This window comes from Saccostrea cucullata, unplaced genomic scaffold (genome assembly GCF_032062105.1).
Source record: "Saccostrea cucullata isolate Sc308-1 unplaced genomic scaffold, CSIRO_AGI_Scuc_v1 ctg1320, whole genome shotgun sequence".
In the NCBI taxonomy this organism is placed as follows: domain Eukaryota; kingdom Metazoa; phylum Mollusca; class Bivalvia; order Ostreida; family Ostreidae; genus Saccostrea; species Saccostrea cuccullata.
Genome location: NW_026930614.1, coordinates 383,497 through 404,603, shown reverse-complemented (window position 1 = coordinate 404,603; position 21,107 = coordinate 383,497). Strand labels below are relative to the sequence as shown.

Sequence of the window (21,107 nt, the reverse complement as noted above, 5' to 3'; positions counted from 1 at the left end):
AATCTGACCTACATTTTCCGGATGTTTGAACAGGTTAAAGTTTTTGGTAAAGGTTTCATTTCCAAGTTACTATGAGCCCTATAATGACCAAACTTGCATGGACATAATGGATGACACATCTCAGGATGCATACTACCAGACTTGCTTCGGATGCTGAATCTGACATACATTTTCTGGTTGAGTGAACAGGTTAAAGTTTTTGGTGCAGGTTTCGTTTCCAAGTTACTATGAGCTCTTTAATGACCAAACTTGCATGGGTGATACATCTAAGGATGCATTCTACCAGGCCAGCTTTGGATGCTGAATCTGACCTACATTTTCTGGTGAGTGAATAGGTTAGTTTTTTTATGCAGGTTTCACTTCCAAGTAACTATGAGCCCTATGTTAAGCAAACTTGCATGGATGATACATCTGAGGATGCACACCAATAGACGTGCTTCGGATGCTGATTTCGACATACATTTTATAGATAATGGACCAGGTAAACGTTTTGGGTGCAGGTCTATTACCAAGAAACTATAAGGCTTATATAAACCAAACTTGAATGAATGATGCATCACGGGATGAAAACTCTCAAATTTGCTTCAGATGCTTGACTTTAATTTTGTTTACATGAAGAACTAGTTTGAAGTTTTTATATAGGTCTATTCCAAAGTATCAGATCAAAATTGCATAAATTTTGCATTTTTGGATGTACATTTTTGTTGGGTAATTTTATGACTTTGCCTTACTTAAAGACAACATTCGTTGAGGTGAGCTCTGTAATCTCTGATTACCTATGTTTTTATTTTTGCCCTGGTGGGAGGTAAAGGAGGATTGAAATTTTTGTTGTGAAATTCAAACATTGTCATGTAGCTGTAGATTCATATCTGCTCAAATTATTCCTCCCCCCAAACTAGGGAAAGTGTTGAGCAACAGTAGACTATGCTGAGCTGAAAGGTTGAGCTTTTCTGATAACCCATTTTCCATCATCTGTACACATTTTGACTTGTCATGAGCCACTTGGCCAATTTTGACCTAAGTTGGCATAAAGCATCATTAGCTAAAGGGGAAATTAAAAATAATTCAAATACAATGTATGACCAATCCCTCTTCTAAGGACAGATAATATTTGGATGTAGTCATTTAAAAACCTTGATGAACCATGGGACAAGAAAAAATAAAACTTATGAAAGCTTCTTGATGAAGTGAATTAAAAGATCTAAATTGTTGAACCATGGCCCCAGGGGTAGGGTGAGCCAAAACGGGGGATCAATTTTAAAGTTTAACATTGCAATAGATTCTGTAGATCAATAATTTACATGACACCTTATTAGTCCTCAATACCAGTGAAACCGGAGGGGACTGTAGTTTCTTTCACGTCTGTCCATCCCTAGGTCTGTCTGTTAGTCTGTCCAGCTAGATTTTCCGCACTTTACTTGCAGATATTGATGTGACTTTACCTCGACGAGTTATGGATCAAGTTTGCCTTTTGTTCTGATTCAATGATTTTTGTCAGAATTATGTTGTTTTCAATTTTTTAATGGGAACCAGATTACATTTGCAGGTAGGGGACTTGTATTGTTAAGGCAATACTCCCAGAATGATTGTTTTCATGATCTCGACAGGTATATATTTGAAAATTCTAGTTGTTATTAGCTCTCTTGAGTCAAAAGCACAAGTGACTTTTGTCCATTTCCTGTAGCCATTGTCATTGGTGTCAATAATTAAATTAAAATTTCATCTTTTTCTCCAGAACCACAGGGGTAATTTCAACTTGCTTAGCACTGTGAGTGAGCTAGGACAATAGGTGAAAGAGATATTTTGTTCAAATGAAAAGGCATGCATCTTCCAAGGGGAGATAATTACCCTGGTAAGACAAGAAGCCCATGGGCCACATTGCTCACCTGTTTATCTATGGCCCTGCTGTAGATCTTCAGCAGATTTTTTCACTATTTATTTGTATGCAAGATTTTTATCACATATTGTGGTTTCACTCACCCACTCCCAGGGGGTCGTGTATTGAATCTACAAAAGCTGAGGATGCTTTCATATTTATAAATTAAACTGCATTATTTTTACTTTGCTTTTCTCACTTGAAAGATTTTTTATTAGCTCACCCGTCAGATCTGAAAGCTTGAGTTTTTCTGATCACCCATTGTCTATTTTCCATCTGTCTGTCATCTACCCGTCCATCTGTAAACTTTTCACATTTTCAACTTCTTAAGAACCACTAGGCTAAATTTTAATTAAAGCTGGTAGAGAGCATTTTTTGGGAAGGGGATATTAAATTTTTAAAATGATGGGCCAAGCCCCTTTACAAGGGGAGCTAATCCAGAAAAGACAAAAATAGGGTGGGGTCATTAAAAAAATCTTTTTCTTACCAAAAAAAAAAACTGGGACAGAAAAGCTGAAACTTATTTGGAAGCAATCCTGGGGTAGTGTAGATTCTACATTGTTCAAATGAAGATTCCATGGGGTTGGGAGGGGCCACAATTTATACGGGGAATCAAAATTTTACATTGAAATATAGGACAAAATCTTTCAAGAACCATTGAGCCAGAGAATCTGAAACATAAGTGGAAGCATCCTGGGATAGTGTAGATTCTAAATCATTAAAATTATAACCCTCATGGATAGGGAGGGTCATATTAGTGAATCAAAGTTTTACACTGAAATATATGGAAAAATATCTTTTAAAATCTTCACAAGAGCCACTTAGCCAGAAAAAGTAAAAACTTATGTGAAATCAACATTGGGAAGTGTTCATTCTAAATTATTCAAATCATGATCCTCGGGGGTAGGGAGGGGCCACAATGAGGAAACCAATTCTTACATTGAAATGTATAGAAAAAATATAGGGCATTGCCACAATATGTATAACAATTGAGATTCTAGTGAAGAACGTTACCCTGGTGAGCCCTGCCCCATCCCTCAGTCTCATAAATTGAACAACATTGAATCTATGTTGAAGCACTTTAATTCCAAATAGATATGACTAATCGCGCAGTTTGCTACTCTTGAAAAGATTTTTAGATCACTTCGGTTAAAATACTCGACTGACCTATTGCTATCTGTTTTCCTCTGTTGTCGTGTGTCAACATATTTGAGCATTTTCAGCTTCTTCTCTGGAACCATTGCACTGAAACAGTTTCAACCAAATTTGGTATATGAAACATCTATGGGTGAAGGGGAGTAAAAATTGTGAAATTAATTCATGACCTCTGCCCCCCCCCCTCCCCCTGGGACCTGAGGGGTAGGACTTAAAGCATAAAAATCAATACAATCTTTATAAATCTTCTTCACTTCTGGACTTCAAGCAGTCAAACTGTTAAAATTGTAATAGTTAGCAGTGAACCCTCTACCAAAATTGTTAAATTCATTGCCCCAGGGTCATGGGTTCCAGTGATAGGGCAGGCTCTATTGAATATACAGTGAAAATGAATTATTTCTTAAAAATATTTCTGGATTCTTGGTTTTAAGCAAACATTAAATAGGCACCCTTCCATTACTATAACTATGCACTTAGTTCATCGTCTTAATATCCAGGGGCAGAGGAGGTGTTCAAAGAATTAGAGCATTTTTTTATACAAACAATCAGAACTCCACTTTAATTAACTCAAGAACTCCTGATCCTGGGGTCATGAAATTCACAATTTTGGAAGAGGCACTCTTTTTCATCATACACCTGAATTTAGTTGTTACATAATACTCCTGCAGGCCTCTTGTTTTAATTCATTCACTAAGGTTAGAAATTGGTTCATGCTGAGAAATATCCGTGAGTGAAAGAAAGTCAAGAAATTAAACTCACAGATATTTCTTGCTCACAAATGAAAGCTGGTTACAGTACTTAGAGCAGTAGAACAGACATTTTTGTGCTTGTAAAACAAGAATGCCCCTGTATGGAAGCTTTATAATGGCAAAGGTTTAAGTTTCTCGAATGTAAATCAAACTCCTGAGAAGGTCAAAGGATCAGAAATATTGTTACCCAACAAAAGAACTTGTCTCAGTGAATATACTTGTAAAATATGAAGCCCAATCACCATTGGCAACTGTTTTAAAGTTATGGCCAAGGTTAAACTTCTATCAAATTGAGTCAAACTCCCAGGTCAAAAAATCAAAATAATGGTACCAACAAGAAGGCCTTGTCACATTATAAAATACAAATGTGAAATATAAAAGCCCTAGTTAAAACTGTTCAAAGGTTTAAGTTTTTCAAAAGTAGATCAAACTCCAAGGTCAAGGTCTCAAAACTAATTAATGGTACCCAGGAAGATCTTGTCACATGAAAAACACTTGTGAAATACAAAAGCCTGTTAAAAAATATTGGGCCAAGATTCAAGTTCTTTTTATAAATAGATCAAACTCCAAGGTCAAGGTCAAAACATCAAAAATATTCATTTCCAAGAAAGCTCTTGTCATAATAAATATTCATATCAAATATAAATGTAAAGGTTGACAGCCCTGGCACCAACTGTTCAAAACATGCCCATGCAAGATAGAAAATTTGGAATTTTTTCTGCAAAAGATCAAACTCCAAGGTCAAGAGGTCAAATAACTTTGTCAGAATAGAGGTCTGCATGCTGACTTTGATCAATCACTTAAAATAAGGTTCAAGGTCGCTGCATTACGTAACCAACAAGCACTCTATCCATGGGTAAAGTGTGAGCCAGAGGAAGTCAAAGGGAGTCTGAGAAAAAAATGCTCTTGACAACGATGCAATAGAAAGATATCTACTATGCACATACTTTCTCTACAGGTCGAGTTCTGTGGATGAAGTTATTGAGCAAGATTAGGTAAGAAGAGAAAATAGGCTTTGGAAAATGATTTTGCTCAGAGAGAGGCTGTCACATGATTTAAGGACAGATGATACAAACAAAAAATTGGGATGTCTGGATTGGTATATATTTTTTGATCTAATTTCATTGCAAATGATGCAAATAATAAATTTCTAGAATATAAATAAATTGTAAACCTTCTGTGATGTTCAAAATTCTATCCTTCTGAAACCATCCTTATTATTCTATAGAAATATTTTTTACTTCAAATTCCATTTTTGTGCAACTTTGAATAAAAAATTAAAAACCATGCAGTGAAAATTATATATTTTATTCATTAAAACATGACCCAAGTTGTTACGTTCAAAATTTTTGACAAAAGTTTGTTTGTATCATCTGTCCTTAAGACTAAAGGACAGACTGCTCACTCTTAAGTCCTGCAGACTGGTGCCCATATGATCTTTGTCCATGACTTAGGTGCAATGCTTGAATTATAAATTTCAGTTTTGGAGTACACACCCAAATGGAATTTCCTTGAGAAGCAAAAAATGGGCCACTCAATATTATTGCTGGGGGGGGGGGGGGGGGGGGTGTTATATGGTATTTGTACAGATCCTGGTAAAATTCTTGTATGATGCCATCCCTAACCCTAACCCTAACCTTGACAAAATGACTCTAAGGTAGCACAATGAATTGGGGGGGGGGATGTATCACTGAAATCTACCATAGAACCATCACAATGTTAAGAACCAGAAAACTATTTCATCTCTACAGACCAATGCTCTAATCTCCTCTCTGTGCATTTTACAGGACTGTGTATCATGGGCATAATTTATCAGCCAGCCTTTGCAATTAAGTTTCTATATTAACGTGTAACTTGTTGAATGCAACTGTTAAAACTGTTTTTAAAAAAATTAAAAATTAAAAAGAAAAGTTTTTTATTCATAGACACAATAAAATACATGTATTCATAACCTGATTCTGTCAACACATGTGCAAGAACTTAGCAACATAATTTTGTTCAACACAATTAGTTTTTTATCTTTAACATGTTCAACTGTATTGTACATCATGTATTTTACTGTAATATTAAATCAATCAAATGCACCAAAAATATAATCAGTTCAAATGAGGATTCATTCCTCTACTGTCTTTTAGGAATATGGTTTACAATGCTGCCTTAAAGCGCTCTGTGACACTTTTCCAGTTGACAATATGCCATATGGCATCCACATAGTCTGGTCGGACATTCTTATATTGTAAATAGTATGCATGCTCCCAGACATCAATTCCAAACAGGGGGATGAGACCTAAAATAATAAGACAGAAAATTAATAAATTATTATTTCAAATTACTTGTAATTGAAATATTTATCTTGAACTAAAATGATCAAGATAATATAAAGCACTTGTGCATGCACTTAGCGATTAGAAAAATGTGAATGTCGCCATTGTTTCCCACCCTTTTATAAACTGTTCAATATTTTTCTTTTAATGACATCAAAAATCTCTCATCATTCAATGGCATAACAAACAAATCCCATTCTTTATTTCTAGAGAACCCAAAATTAATTTGTCTAGAAAAATGTGATCATGTGACTGTACTTGAATATCATATATAGTTTATGTATCAAAAATTAAATTCTTGATTCTTGCTTTCCCCTTTCCTCCTCTCAACCTCCCTCCATTTTTACCTTTACAGTTATATGAACATCAACTCTGATTTAAGTATTTTGTAAAATTGTTGTTCATTCACTGTTTTGCACACGCCTGCTTTTTATGAATAACTTCTGTTCTTAGTACATATTGAAAGGACTTACATAAGAAAGAGACAGAGGTCAAAGTTATTTTTATTAAGTCTGCAGCTTTCAGGTAACATAGAGATACATTATCCCTTGTTCATGTGCATGCAGTCTTACCAGTAGTGGCTTGTAGAGGGTCTTGATTGGCACAAGTGACTATTCTTAGTGAGTGGGCAGGCTTATCATATCCTAGCCAGCCCCAGCCTGACCCCTGAATTCCAACAGAGGCAGCGGTCATCGATTTCTTCATGGCATCAAACGTTACAAACTCCTCAAGGATCAAGTCCTTGAGAGCGCCCTCTGGTTCGCCTCCCCCTGTGGGCGAGAGCGTCTCCCAAAAAATACTGTGATTCAGATGGCCCCCTCCATTAAATCTAATGGCTGCCTGCAACTGGATGATTCCGTTGACATCTCCTGAAAGTATTTAAGATGAAAACATAAGCTGAATGTTTCTCAAACTACAATCCAACATGTTCAGAATGATTGTGTTTACATCCCCTGAAAGTATGTTAGATGAAAAACAAACAAGCTGAGTATTTCTCAAACTACAATCAAATATGTTCAAGTTGTCACTGCTGTGCATTGTCACTGCAAGTCCCCTACTCCTTAGAATTGTGTTGATAAGCACAAGTATTTCTACACCTGTCTGTTAAAAACTTGTTTTTTAAAGATTTTCTTTTTTAACATTGAAAACCACATTATCAATCCAAGCAGTTGAAGAACATATTAAAATTGTTTTAGTCCTTACTAGTAAACCCATATGATAAACACTTCAGGCAACAATGAAACTTTTATTTATATAATTTGACTCTAAACAGTGCCAGAGGTGTGATTCTTTTTTTTTTTTTTTAAAAAAGATATCTGTCTTGATTACTGCTAAATGTTTCTTCTTAAGTGTGGCAATTATACTCTACACCCTTATACTTTTCTTATACTCTTTTCTTTTTCTTAAAACATTAGTTACATAATGAACACCAAATGGGATCACAGTGGATTCATATTTATGGAACTGATTGGAGTCATTGGACAATATCTAATCAGTAAATTTGTATGGTATGTTTACATCGGACTTCAATATTGCATATATATCAAAGAGTGAAAGTTGAAATTTTTTCTCATTTCTTACCCTTATGCATGGCTTCTGCAAGTTTTTCCTCTGCTACATTGAGATTGTTGACATAAGTCTGGTGATGTTTTGTGTGATGAAGTTTCATAATGTCAGCTGAGATAAATGGCTCTAAGGCATTGTAATCATATGGAAGGTCGGGCAGTGTGTGCTTCATCCTCATGGCCATTGCTCCTAGAGCACTTGCTGACTTTGTGAGGGCACTAAGAAAAAGAACAGTATTTTTTTCATTTTGAAATTTATTTCGCTTGTTCTTGGTGAAGAGTATTTCGTATTATATATTATCTTTAGATGAAAAACTTTCATTTACACTATCAAACAAATATAGCAGAAAGACGCGCTTGTTTGTTCAGGACAAACTGAATTAATGTTGATTCTGCGTCTGTAACCTTAAATATTAATTTTCATAAAGATTACTCTTATTATGCATTGTCTACAAATGTCAATATATTAACAAACACAAGTTCTTATCATGACATTACCATTTTGCTACAGAAAACTTCGAAGACAACATATTTCTGCGACTCTCTGCAAAACTTCTAGGTCAATTGTATGTGACCTTCACCTTATATTCTCAAAGAAAAAAGCAAATACTTAAAATGGATCGATACTGGTTGAAATTAGATTATAATAGAATAATTTTCCAAAATTTCAAAAATAAACATATCTAGAAACATTCTTGGCATAGTTATAGGCCTACAGATATATTTCTAGATTTCCCTTTGGAAATCAATTTCCCAGAGTTCCGCAGTAATTACATATGGCTGCCTCCTGGTCAAAGCGACTGATCATTGCCAAAATTGATTTACTGATTTTATAGATAAGGATACGTAGGTAAGCATATGAATGATTACAGTACTAAAGATAACATATTGAAATTGCTAAATAGTTGCAAGTTAGGTTGGTTTGAGATAAAACTATGCATAAATTCGTGAAAACAAAAGGCGTGGCTTAGACGCCATTTTTAGTCGTTTGTTGTAGGTGCGCGCCGCAAGGAAGATAAGAAGGGCAAGGCACTAAATGTTTTACAGTACATATCTTGTTTTAGAATGATTACAGTTCATTAGTTTTTGCAGTGTCACTTATTTTGCGAAAAATTGATTAAACCAGCCAATGCATTTTTTCTCAAAATTGTCATAACGAAAATGAAACTAACTTATCAGTTACAATTTTTGGAAAATGTGGTTTATTACTTCCTGGGTGAAATTATTTCAGACATAATAGATTTGTCACAAAGGTAGTTTTTGTCAAATTGTTTTTTTTTTTTGTGAGATGACAGTGTCGCTTAGTCAAGGTTAAATATTTTTTTGTTGTTTTTCATTATAGATCTTGCACTATGGAGTCTCCGTCCTCTCCAAAAAGGGTAAGATTATTGAAATAATGACATGATGTTGATTTTTTTTGGGGGGGGGGGATTTATTTAGATAAACAAATTGAATCTGTTTAATTCAGTGAATTTTTATATCTAAATTATTTATTTTGTCACACAGGCGAGAACAGATGCTGATTTGAGTGAGTTATCGAAAGAAGAGTTAATAAATAGGTGAGAAGCTCTTACTCTTTCTCTCCTTTACTTTTTCCTGATGAATTATACGCAAAAATATTTAATTTTCTGTTCTGTTCATTTTTAACATGAATAAGAATTGAATTTTGTTCATTTAAAACAGAATCAAAGATCAAGAAAAAACTATTCGTCAGTTGGAGGAAAAACAGAGAAATTTGAAAACAGGTGAATGCATGATATTGTTAACTTAAAAAATAAGCATAAACTACAGTTATTATTTGACTTGCATTTTTGCAATTAATTACTAACAGGTACACATTGATATATAATTGAAAAGAATTTGAAAAGGAAAGCTGTAATAGAAAATTTATTTAAATAACCTTCACATATAGTTTTAAAAAATATTTCAGATGATAAAGATTTGAAAGAAGTAGAAGCAAAGTTAAAACAGCATCAAAGAGATGCTGCACGCAGAGAGAATACACTTGTTCATAGATTGACCACCAAAGAACAAGAGCTGCAGGATTACATTGTAAGTCACCAATGTTATAAAAAGTAATCTTAGAACAAAGAATCCAGGCCCCAAGATCATGAAACAAACTTACACTTTAGTCAGATTTTCAATCGCCTATAAAATATTTATTGATTGAGGGATTTATTTAGAAATTTACTGATAACAACACCTCTCTGAAACAATATTTGAAAAATATTATAATTTTGGTCTGCTTGACCTCTACAACATTTTATTATAAAATAAAGATTTTGACTTAAGCTTAAGAAGTTTCATGATCCCGGGGCCAGGTTTTCACAATTATCTCACAGACACTTAAGTCTAGCTTTTTTTATCCGAATGGGTTCTCTCAAGTTTTTATTATGTTTAATGTGGAACAAAATGAAAATGATTAGATTTAGAAACAAAGGGAAAATGTTCATAAAAAATGCAAGTTATTCGTGTAAAAGTTCCCCAGTGATATTCAACAGTCCTTTTCATACTCTTACAGAATCAAATCCAAGAATTTAAACAGTCACAGACACAGAACAAAGCCCAGCTACAGAAAATGCATCTGGATCCTGCAGTCAACTTAGTTTTTCAAAGGATGACAAAGGAAATGGAAGAATGCCAAGAGAAACTGAAACAAACGCAAAACGAACTCAGTGCTTGGAAGTTCACTCCCGACAGGTGCTTATTTCGTTCATTGGTAACAAATGTCCAAAGCAATCCCGCTGTCACTTAAGGCTTGAACACTTAACGCGACTCAGTATTTTTCCATCCTGGCAAAAATTATCTCCCTTCTGGATGTCGACCGTTTTGACATTCACCAAAGTCTGATGTCAGTAAGAACTTTGACATTCAGGCCATGTTGTTTTTCATATTCTTTGCTGATTTATTTTTGGCCAAGGAGAAACGAGTAAGAACATGGTTTTTAAGATTCCTGGCTTCCTTAAACTGGTCAGAAAAGAAAGTTGGGGTGACTTGGAAACATTCTTAGGTTACCCTGCTTTATTTCTTACACCTCCTGCCCCCTACATTCTGCATTGTGATGAGACAATGTGTGTAGACTTGTAACACTTTAACAATAGAATTCCACTTCATGGTGGGAGCCAAAAAAGTGTTGATCAAGTCGCATCGTTGGGAGTTTGTCCATCTGATCTCGGACACAGATCGGGTTGATTTATGAATTGTGTGTGAGCTTTTTTTCTGCCATGACTACCCAAACTGTCACCGTTGTTGTAGATAACATTTATTTCAGGTTTTCTCAGATTTTTGCTTTAACATTATTATTTATGACAGACAGATATACTAATGTGAAAATATATCCAGAAACTGTAAGTACAGAATGCTGGCTCAGAAGATTGACACTGTGAACTTTGACCTTATAGACAGAAGTTGAGTCAGTGTACTTCAGGTAATTATTTATTTGTGAATAAAAACATGTTTATTGCATCTTTGTGTTTCAGGATAAAAAATTCTTTTGTTGCAGCATTCTGAGAAGACAAGGGAGCACATTTCAGGGTGTTTTGTAATCTCTAAAAATAAGATTCTGCTTTATATTATGAATAGAATTAACAATGCTTTGTTTTGGGAATTTTTTTTGTAATTTATTAATTTATTTTGCATAAATTAAATTTATCACAATCGCTTGATTGATATTTGCTGATCTGCTGAATTGCACAGGTACATGTGTTCAGTCTATTCATAACTGAAATTAGTTTACTTTTACACATTAGAATTATGAATACCACATGTGTAAATGCTTTGCATATGTCATCACTCCATGAAAGCAATACATACATGTACTTCCTATCTGCTTTTTCACAGATTTCTTCCATAGTATCTGCATAAAGAATAATTTTAAATGCAACCAGGATTTACTTGTTTGCTACATAGTTTAAATAATGTGAAAAGCCATATCAAAAACAAAAGTGCAACCTAGGTCAAGGTGAATATAGTTCTTGAGTTATCCTGCTCAGAAGTCCAAATTGTAAAGCTTTGTGATGATATTTGATTTACTTTTGTTATACCCCCCTTCAAAGAAGGGAGGGCATATTGCTTTGCTGCTGTCTGTCGGTCGGTCTGTCGGTCCACTTAGTTTCCGTTCATTTTCTTCGCAACCGTTGCACATTCTGAAATGAAATTTGGTATACAGATATATCACATGAATATCTAGGTTAAATTCTGTTTTGGATACGATCGCGCCATTTTTGACAGAGTTATGCCCCTTGGACTTAAAAAATTTCAATTATTTGCAGTTTCCGTTCATTTTCTTAGCAATCGTTGCACATACTGAAATGAAATTTGGTATACTGATATATTACAGGAATATCTAGGCCAAGTTCTGTTTTGGGTACAATCACGCCATTTTTGACAGAGTTATTATGCCCTTGGACTTAGAAAAATTTCAATTATTTGCAGTTTCCGTCCATTTTCTTCGCAACCGTTGCACATACTGAAATGAAATTTAGCGTACAGATTTATCAGAGGTATATCTAGGTCAAGTTATGTTTTGGATACAATCGCACAATTTTTGACAGAGTTATGTCCCTTGGACTTAGAAAAATTCCAATTTAAATATTTGCAGTTTCTGTTCATTTTCTTTGCAGAGGTTGCAATTTTTATTGAAATTCATCCTTCAAGGCATCTGTGAAACTTAATGTTCTTGACAATGTGACAATGTCAAGAACATAACGTTTCACAGATATATTCTATGTACTTTTAAACAGAGGAATATATATTTAAAAACAAGAATATTATTGAAGGAGTAAGCAAGGTTTCTGAAGTCAGCCTCCTAGACTGAAAGATAAAACACTACATTATAACTTTAATATCATTCAAATACTGTAGACATACTTTTCTCCACATCAGATTAATTTTTGCTACATCTGCAGTCACAATTGAATTGCAGGAATTAGTCACCAGTTATTTAAGACATACATTGACAATGAGAGAAACCCATATAATTTTCTACTGTCAGAAGGTCCTGGGGAAGAATGGTGTGTCACACTAATCAGGCCACCTTCTCTAAATAAAGTATTATTATCATTACACTGTATTAGTATTATTATAGAACAGGAATTTTGATTCTACAAAATAACTATCCTGCTAACAAAAGTATGTTTACAGTATCATGAGTAGTATACCTTTGAAAATTGCTTCCTAATAAATTCGTACTTAAAAGTGTACCATTTTACTGATTTTACTGAGCTGTCCAAAATAATGTAGAATGTCAGTGACATGTTTGTTACTCAACTTGCATTCCTTACACCCCTTATGCAGAATCATCCTGGGTCAACAAATCAATAAGCTATATTTGATTTAGTTTTATGTAATCTGCATCATAAAGTATAACAGAACCCGAAAAAGATTGTATGGGAAAAAATTTTGAAGGTATATCAAAATATTATGGACTGGGTCTGCAGGTAAAATGCATTTTGCTGAACCTTGGAACAAAACTCACCTCCAGCTTAACAGCTTGAGGAATACAACAGGGTTCCCTGTTCTGACAAAATGCATGTTTCATTCAAACCAGTCAAAAAAAAAATACATTGACATAAACATCTATGTCAGCAGAATATTTTAATTAAAAAGGGAAGTTGGGGATTAATATTTTATTTTTAAACTGTATATTGAATGCTTTAGTTTTTTTAATTTGTTTTAAAATAGTGTTTGAAAAAGTTGTTAAAAGATACTGTTTATTTTAATGACAAACGTACTGATTTGAATGTGTAAAATGGTTGTGTAAATTGAAGGTTATGTACCATAAGTTTGAATAAACTAGCAGGTACGTTTTGACATTAACCTATTTTGTGCTTGTTGAATAAGAGACAGAGTCTGAGAGAGAGAAAAAGAATATGAGCAGTTTTTTTTATACTGAGTCTCTAATATTCTTTGGAACATGCAAGTGGAAATACTGTTTGTGCTTTTTATTTTGATATGATTTGCAATGGCTAAGAAGGAACAAAAAGAAAAAAAATATATATTTAGAGTTGTTGGACATATGATGTAGATGTATTATTAGATGTATTGCAGATGTCATGAATTATTTACATTTGAGACATGATATGCTGTATTTGTTTAATATCCAACATGTCCTAGTACCAAGGTAAAAATTATTCATTAGAATTTTTTCTGTTGCATTGTGGGTGGGGGGGGGGGGTGTGTCTTTGATTTTGGATTTTTAGAGTCATGACTTTTGAGACCAAATATATATTGAAGATATTGATCAAAATATTAAGAGTACAATTGATATACAAAGATGCATGGACATGATGGTGTTTTAAACATTTGAAATCAAAATAATATAAAGGGCTGATGCAACCAATATTCAATAAGAATACTGTATGCAGGGAAATGTCTGCCTCCACTTTATATTTGCCTTTTTGACCTAGACACAAGTAGACAATTTTAACGAAGGGTTGAATTCAAAGAAGTCAGTATAATTTCTTAGGCAGAACATTGACTCAGTGTGACTGGGCAAATTCAAAACAGAGCAACATTTTTTGCATTGTGAAAAGACAAAAAATACTGTGAAACAAAAAATAACTCTGTATACAGTATACCAGCTAAGACAGAAAATTGTCAAGTACTTTTATGCAGCAAAGAAGATGAAATAATTCATGTACTCTGTTAAAATCAGAGGATATTGAATCATAAAGCAGCAGTAATATAGCTAAAGCAGGTGCTAACAAGGAAATCCAAAAAATGAAGAAAATCTGCTTTGTAACTGAAATGCCTTGAGAATTGGAAATTTATGTCATGCATTTCCTGAATGTAATTTTATGTTTAAACACAAACACACACAGAGCACTGCAACATGCTTTTTTGACACCTTCAAGATTCCCAGTGAACCTAATTGAGAAAACAAGTTTACAAAAACGAATTTCTTTTATTTCTTTTAATTTTTTTTAAGAAAAGGAGAAAAATAGAGTTTATTTGCAGGAGGAAAACTTCTTGCATTGTTAAATGTGCAGAAAACCAACATTCATTAATTGTTTTCTCCACATAATTCTTGTGCAGTCAGTTTGAGTTAGTTACTGGCACTTTTTTCATCCTGTTTACTTTTTAGAGCATTTACATTGTACTTGCTAAAGAATGCACTTTTTAACAGAAAGATTCTTAGAATATTACTTCATTCAGAAAAAAAAAACACAAGCACATACATATGTTTGTGCACTAAACTGAAAAAGGATAAAACAATTACTGAGTAAAGTAATTATTTTATGTGCTTTATTATGTAAACTTCAGCGTCAATATGCATGTTCTGATTTCAGGGAGCAGAGCTAGAAATGCTTTTGGAATATTTTGTATAAATGGAAACCTTGATGAATTATATAAAGGGTGATGGTTGGTTATGTCATGGCAGAATTGCGCAAGTTGTCAGTGGTTGAAAAATTCAAAGGTATTCTTTCCTTTTGTATTGCAGCCAAACGGGGAAACGGTTAATGGCCAAATGTAGGATGTTACTACAGGAGAATGAAGAACTGGGGAAGGTGATCACTTCAGGAAGGACAGCTAAATTAGAAGGAGAAATCGCAGTACAGAAACAACTTGTACAGGAAATGAAGGGCAATCAATCAGGTAATCAAAGATTTCTTGAATTCATTTTCAATAGAAGAAATGCACCTTTCAAGGATAGGACCAAAGAAAAAAGGTTATTTTGTATGGTATGAAGAATTTTGTACTGTGTTTGAAAGAGTGAGACATTCCGTGTGATGTAGGATAAGTATTATCTTGCTTCAGGTGTTGTACAATATATCCTACAAAATAAGTGGATATGCTATCGAGATTTGTTTTAATAGTTTGTATGGTATACTGCAGAAAGAAATAATTTTATGTAATGTGTTTACAGAGTTGGATGAGTTTCTTGGAGATTTAGAAGAAGACGTAGAAGGCATGCAGAGCATGATCTATGCATTACAGCAGCAACTGAAAGAGACTAAAGAACAGGTCAGCAAGTTAGAGGAAGAAAACAGTAAACTGAAATCCTCTGTACAAACAGGTGCCGTGTCACAGACCTCTAATAGTGCTATTCCAAGCAGCAGTCCCACATTAGACCTTAAGGAAATAAAACAAGAAATGGACACAGACCCTGTAAAACAGGAGATAAAGTGTGAACGGACAACAGAATTTGAGGAAACCTCAGAACGGACTCTACATAGATGGTCAAGTCAGGAAGAAATGATGGACACTGACCAGGATTCTAGGGATGTGCCGGAGGTTAACCACATAACTCACAGACTTCAACCTGGGGAAGGCGTTAAGTGTTCAGAATACGAGAGCTCGCAAGACGGCTGGTCCAGTCCATACCCTCAAACCAAAGACGATATCAATGGATCAAACAAACACCCCTCCCAATCGGACAGTACGCCAGAAATGGACCACCTTAGTGACAAAGGGTACTCAGGGACAGGGGATCTATTACCCAATGGGGTTAACAGGACTCCATTAAAGGAAGAAATGGGAGAAGCATAATATCAACCATGTCACAAGCTCAGATATTCATTTTTGTCATCCCTAGTAATATTTCTTTAAAACAATTTTTGATTGGCTATAAAAATGAAATTTTGATTTCATTGGCCAATCAGATGATGCATTATGAATAAGAGATAGAAATTCATTGTCCATTCATAGTATTTGTTACTTGTGTTTAAGTGTTGATTTTATTAATGTTTTACTTTCTCCTAGAAATCAGGAACAAAGTATAGTGATGTTGTAAGACAACTACCATTTACTAGAGATTTTGTGGAAAGATTTAAAGGTTTTGAAGGGAAGTTTTCCTTAAAACATTAATATTGATGTAATTTTTTTTGTCTGCAAACTGTGTAAAAAAAATGACCACATTCATCTTTTTTCAAACCTGTCTCCCGTTTAGATAAAAAATGGATGATATGTGAAAGTGCTTTTTCACGTTCCAAGAAGAGAAAATTTTGTGCATGCATTTTATTTAAAATGGAAGAAAAGGTAGAATTATGCCTTATTTTAATTAGTTTTTGGGTTGCATTGATTAACAAAGGAACACATTTGATTTGATTAAGTTTTCGGTGGGCAAACAAACTCAAAGTTTAGATAATTTTAAATGTGCGTAGAGATCTAAAATTTTGAATGGTTAAGGTACATATATTAATAATTTTCGTTGGAATATATTTTTTCCATTGGCTTTAATATTTTCAATTTTTAAAAAATGAAAAAAATGATTATTTTTATGGTAGTCTGTTCAAGAACAGAAAAGTGATATAATATGTTTGATCTCTTGTTGTCATGGTAATTTGTGAATTCCTATTAAAATGAACTTAACAAAATGCAACAGTTTTCTTAGTTTTTCTCTAAATTTGAAGGTGTTTTTAAGCTTTATGTACACTGTAATGATGTATTTTCACAGAAAATTTATAGATTCAAAACTTTCAGGCAGGAAGACTTTCTTTACTTGGTTAAATGTAGTTTGATAATAGTGGAACTTGGCCATATTTGAAAGGGGAGGTAACTTTTCCATGGAACTTGCGCTTGGATTTTTCATGTACAGTACATGTACCTTAGTATACACATATAGGGGAGGCTGTCCATAGAGTTCGAGGACAAGCTAAAATTTCAATAAAAGTGGTGTCAAAGATGTTAATTATTAGCATATTTATAATCCGTAGGTAATAAACTTGTCCAAATTAATTAAACGCAGAATATTGTGTTATCACGTGTTAGTGCAGCTATGCTTTGAAATGTAGAATCAAGTCCGATATCTTCAGAGGCAATCTGTCAGGCAAGGGATGAAAATATTTTTAATATATCTACATATAACTCCAGATTCTTGATACATTGTATAACATCTCTCATTCTATTGCCAATGAAATCTTCGTAATTTAAAAGATGAAACATATACCTAGATAAATGGGCTGGAACTTTATAAACTTGATAAGAACATAAAAATTTCCCGTAACTCATGTTGCTGATTAACATCATGTTGGTAAACAATATTTTCAGAAATTGAGTGAGGATTGTCCAGCTTCCTTCTATTATCTATTACTTAGTATGTGTTGTCTGCATACCTTCACACTTTGAACATCTGATTCATGTGATTAATAGAGGATAGGTTCAAACAAAGGGGAGGTAATTTAGAAATGGTGTTAAGTTTGATGGCATCTTTTAATTAAACATTTGTTGATATAGAGAACACTGAGCAAGAAAAAAAAAATAGACTTAAGGTCAGACGAGACGTTCCTCAAAAGCTGTTTTGTATATCTTCGTAATGTATGAAAATACTTTGAAATTTAAAACATTCAAAATTTTCAAAACATTCTGATTTCTCACGCGCATGCACGTGCGCACACCAGTTTCTAGACGTTTTTAAAAAATCCAAATACTTAAACATTTGAAATTGGAAAATTATTTTTCTTCCCCAAAGGATTATATAAGAAAAACTACCCGTGATATCTTGCAGAAATGCCTGGAAAGGTACCTCAATTTTTTGTGAGTAAACATGTTTATGTAGCTATACTTCATTGGCAAACTCTTAGAAAAATTTATCTATTATTAAGGAACGTCTCATCTGTCCTTAAATTTGAAAGCTTTCTTTGAGAATGTACAGTCAGATTTTGTTATCTCATTCTTGATGGGATCAACAAAAAACTTCAAGATAATCGAGACTGTGAGATATCAAGGGTAAAATACTCAAGGAGAAAGTGGTTGGAACTTCCATAACCATGGTATTCTTGATGGGATCAACAAAAAACTTCAAAGATAATCGAGACTGAGATATCAAGGGTAAAATACTCAAGGAGAAAGTGGTTGGAACTTCCATAACCATGGTATTCAAGATACTAGTACTTGTGTTTGAGATACAAAAGTTCAACTGTACGTGTTCATTATTTGGATGGGGATTGGGTTTGAAAACAGTCATGATAAAGTATCAAAGTTCCTTAAATCAATTTTTAGAAAATCTCCAGAACAACAGGGTAAGATATGAAAACCATCAGATCAGTACACATTCCAATTTGTTCAAAACGTGGCCTCAAGAATTGGAGCAGGGCCAAAATAGGACATCAAAATTTTATATAAAAAGCTAGAAGCTAACCTGATTAACATTCATCAAAATCATGCCTGACCACCTCAGCTCCACTCTTGAATACGTACATGTAAGGATGCTTCCATTTATAATTACAATTAATCATGGATTTGCTCTTTCTTGTAAGAACCCTTGCCCACTGTTGATATGCAATACATGTATCTATAAAATTTTATTAATTGATAACTAATCTAGTTTTGGTCCATCATTTGAAGAAAAAAAAAAGAACCCACTGACAGTGTAATTTGCAATTATATCGTATCGACATAAGAATGGAAATTACCATTGTTAATTGCCAATACGTCGTCGATATACATGTATATCTAAATGTCGAGTTGAAGGCCACAGCAAGTGTTTTCTTCTTTTCACGCATCAGATTTTACACAAATTCTGCTTTATATGAATACAAAAATAGGTCTGCTAATAACGGGGGGCGCAATTAGTACCAATGGGAAATGCAGTAGATTGTTGGAAGACCTGGTCTCCAAAAACAACATAAATATTGTCAATTAGAAACTCAAGCATCTTTTTGATGTCAACTTCAGAGTACAATCAGAATCTGTTTTAGCAAAATAATTTTGCAAATGACCAATGACAAGGTAAGTAAATTTACGAGTTCCATTTCTATTGAAAAAGCAGCTGTCAATGATATATCGGAAAGCCTGGATTTTAATTTATCGTGGGGAATGGTTGTACATTGTATATATAAATTTGAAAAGTTTTTAAGCTGTTGATTTTGGTAAAATCTTGTGATTTCAAATTGTCCAAAAGTTCCTTGGAATTTTTAAGTATCCACATCTGATTTACACCACTTGAATATATTGTTGCACAGTACTCTTGAAGTTTCTCCTTCACTACTGTTAATATTTTAGTGAGGAGTAAAGAAGGAGGCTTGGCATCGTCTCAAGCCACGGTCCGGAGTCCGCATACAGCTCTCTTCAGAATGGGAGAGGATCGTACATTTTGGCCGTGGTTTGCGACAATGGAGGCTTGGTTGAACATTTACTGGAACCCGCTATGTTATCTTTGTTTGTAAGGATTTTTATGAAGTTTCGAAATCCAATATATGTATGTTAGTACAAATTCATTTTGGTTCTTGGGATATTAAAAATATTCAAAACTGACATATGATTTTAAAGAATTTCTTCCTTAGAAAGGGAACTATAGATGAGTATAAGGGGGATTACATCTAGTAGAATTAAATTCAAGTTCTTCTAAAATACAATTCATTTCATGAGCCTTACAAACAAAGACAATGTTGTTACCTGCTTTGTCAGCAGGGACCAGTACATATACTGATCATGTAATATATATCTATTTTTTTCACTTCTGGATTATATTGAATACAGAAGGATATGGTGTTCATATTGCCCTTCAATCTAGGTACGAGATTTTAACATGGATCTGATACATTTCATCCATTCTGACAAAGTGTCAATGTCTTCTTTTTTCATATCTGGCCCATCACCTGGCGTAATCTTCAACAGAATCCATAATATTTATGACATTCCGACGCCAGTTGAAGGATTGGAGTTCCCTATATATAAGACCTTTTAAAATAAGTGATCTAAGATCTTCATTATTAACTATATTTACGTCACCTGTATATCTAAGACTCCATAAATTTCGTCATATTTATTCCTGTATATTCCTATGTTAAACTTGGATCCTACATTGCGGCCCCACCTTACCCCTCGGGATCATTATCTGAATAATGAAACATATGGAGATAACGAAAAGTATTCAAGATCAAAAGTCCATAATACAATACAAAATAAGAGCAGAGCAAACACGGACCTCCAAAACATCAGAGGTGGGATCATGTGCCATGGAGTAGTTAGCATCCCCAGCCGACGGTCACATATGCTGTGTGCTCCTTGTCATGATTTACACCACTCATTTACATCACCTCTTGGATATAATGTTGCCCTGTACCTTTAAGTTTCTCCTTCACCACTGTCATATTAGAATCCAAACTATCCGAGGATGCATCCATATGAATAAAAATAATCATGGACTGGTTTTGCTGTTCTTGAGAAGATGATTTTTTCAAGATATTTTCCTATATATTATCAAGTTGTAAATTTTGAATTTACTAGGGGGAGGTAAATGCAAGATGATAAATTTTGCATTTACCTCCCCCTAGTAAATTCAAAATTTACAACATGATAATATTCCTATGTAAAAATTTGATACCCCATTGTGACTGCCCTACCCTCGGAGGTCATGATATCAATATTTAAAACTTAAATCAATACTATGTAATGAAGGTTTAACATAAGTTTCATTTTTTTATGGCCCAGTGCTTCTGGTGAAGAATTTAAAAGATGCCAGCAAATGCAATTTTTAAAATTCTCAAATTTAGAT

The 21,107-nt window shown here is 33.9% G+C and overlaps 2 protein-coding genes across 3 annotated transcripts; one reads left to right on the top strand and one right to left on the bottom strand.

Annotated features, from left to right (window-relative positions):
* Positions 1-5,781: 5,781 nt before the first annotated feature.
* Positions 5,782-8,230, bottom strand: LOC134229279 (superoxide dismutase [Mn], mitochondrial-like). Its single transcript, XM_062710997.1, has 4 exons — positions 8,168-8,230; positions 7,686-7,888; positions 6,677-6,973; positions 5,782-6,067 (listed from the first exon to the last, which is right to left on the bottom strand). Exons 1-4 carry the CDS (start codon positions 8,197-8,199, stop codon positions 5,925-5,927), a joined length of 675 nt encoding a protein of 224 aa, XP_062566981.1. The 5' UTR covers positions 8,200-8,230; the 3' UTR covers positions 5,782-5,924.
* A 192-nt stretch (positions 8,231-8,422) lies between these two features.
* On the top strand, positions 8,423-16,786 carry LOC134229277 (pre-mRNA-splicing regulator WTAP-like). 2 transcript variants are annotated; one of them, XM_062710995.1, is made up of 8 exons: positions 8,423-8,515; positions 9,012-9,048; positions 9,176-9,228; positions 9,353-9,414; positions 9,600-9,721; positions 10,191-10,369; positions 15,111-15,265; positions 15,537-16,786. In XM_062710995.1, the coding sequence occupies exons 2-8, from the start codon at positions 9,022-9,024 to the stop codon at positions 16,157-16,159; spliced, it is 1,221 nt and encodes a 406-aa protein (XP_062566979.1). In that variant the 5' UTR covers positions 8,423-8,515; positions 9,012-9,021; the 3' UTR covers positions 16,160-16,786. The 2 variants fall into 2 exon arrangements, with proteins under 2 accessions (XP_062566979.1, XP_062566980.1); XM_062710996.1 differs by having other exon boundaries at positions 8,475-8,519.
* The last annotated feature ends 4,321 nt before the right edge of the window (positions 16,787-21,107 follow it).

What these genes read in the sequence shown, in the direction of transcription:
- LOC134229279 (XM_062710997.1), bottom strand. Translation starts at nt 8,199, where the DNA reads ATGTTGTCTTCGAAGTTTTCTGTAGCAAAATG. An exon ending in AAGTTTTCTGTAGCAAAATG is followed by an intron (nt 7,889 to 8,167) that starts GTAATGTCATGA and finishes TCTTTTTCTTAG; the next exon opens with TGCCCTCACAAAGTCAGCAA. An exon ending in CCCTCTACAAGCCACTACTG is followed by an intron (nt 6,068 to 6,676) that starts GTAAGACTGCAT and finishes TTATTATTTTAG; the next exon opens with GTCTCATCCCCCTGTTTGGA.
- LOC134229277 (XM_062710995.1), top strand. Translation starts at nt 9,022, where the DNA reads ATGGAGTCTCCGTCCTCTCCAAAAAGG. An exon ending in ACAGAGAAATTTGAAAACAG is followed by an intron (nt 9,415 to 9,599) that starts GTGAATGCATGA and finishes AAAATATTTCAG; the next exon opens with ATGATAAAGATTTGAAAGAA. An exon ending in AATGAAGGGCAATCAATCAG is followed by an intron (nt 15,266 to 15,536) that starts GTAATCAAAGAT and finishes ATGTGTTTACAG; the next exon opens with AGTTGGATGAGTTTCTTGGA.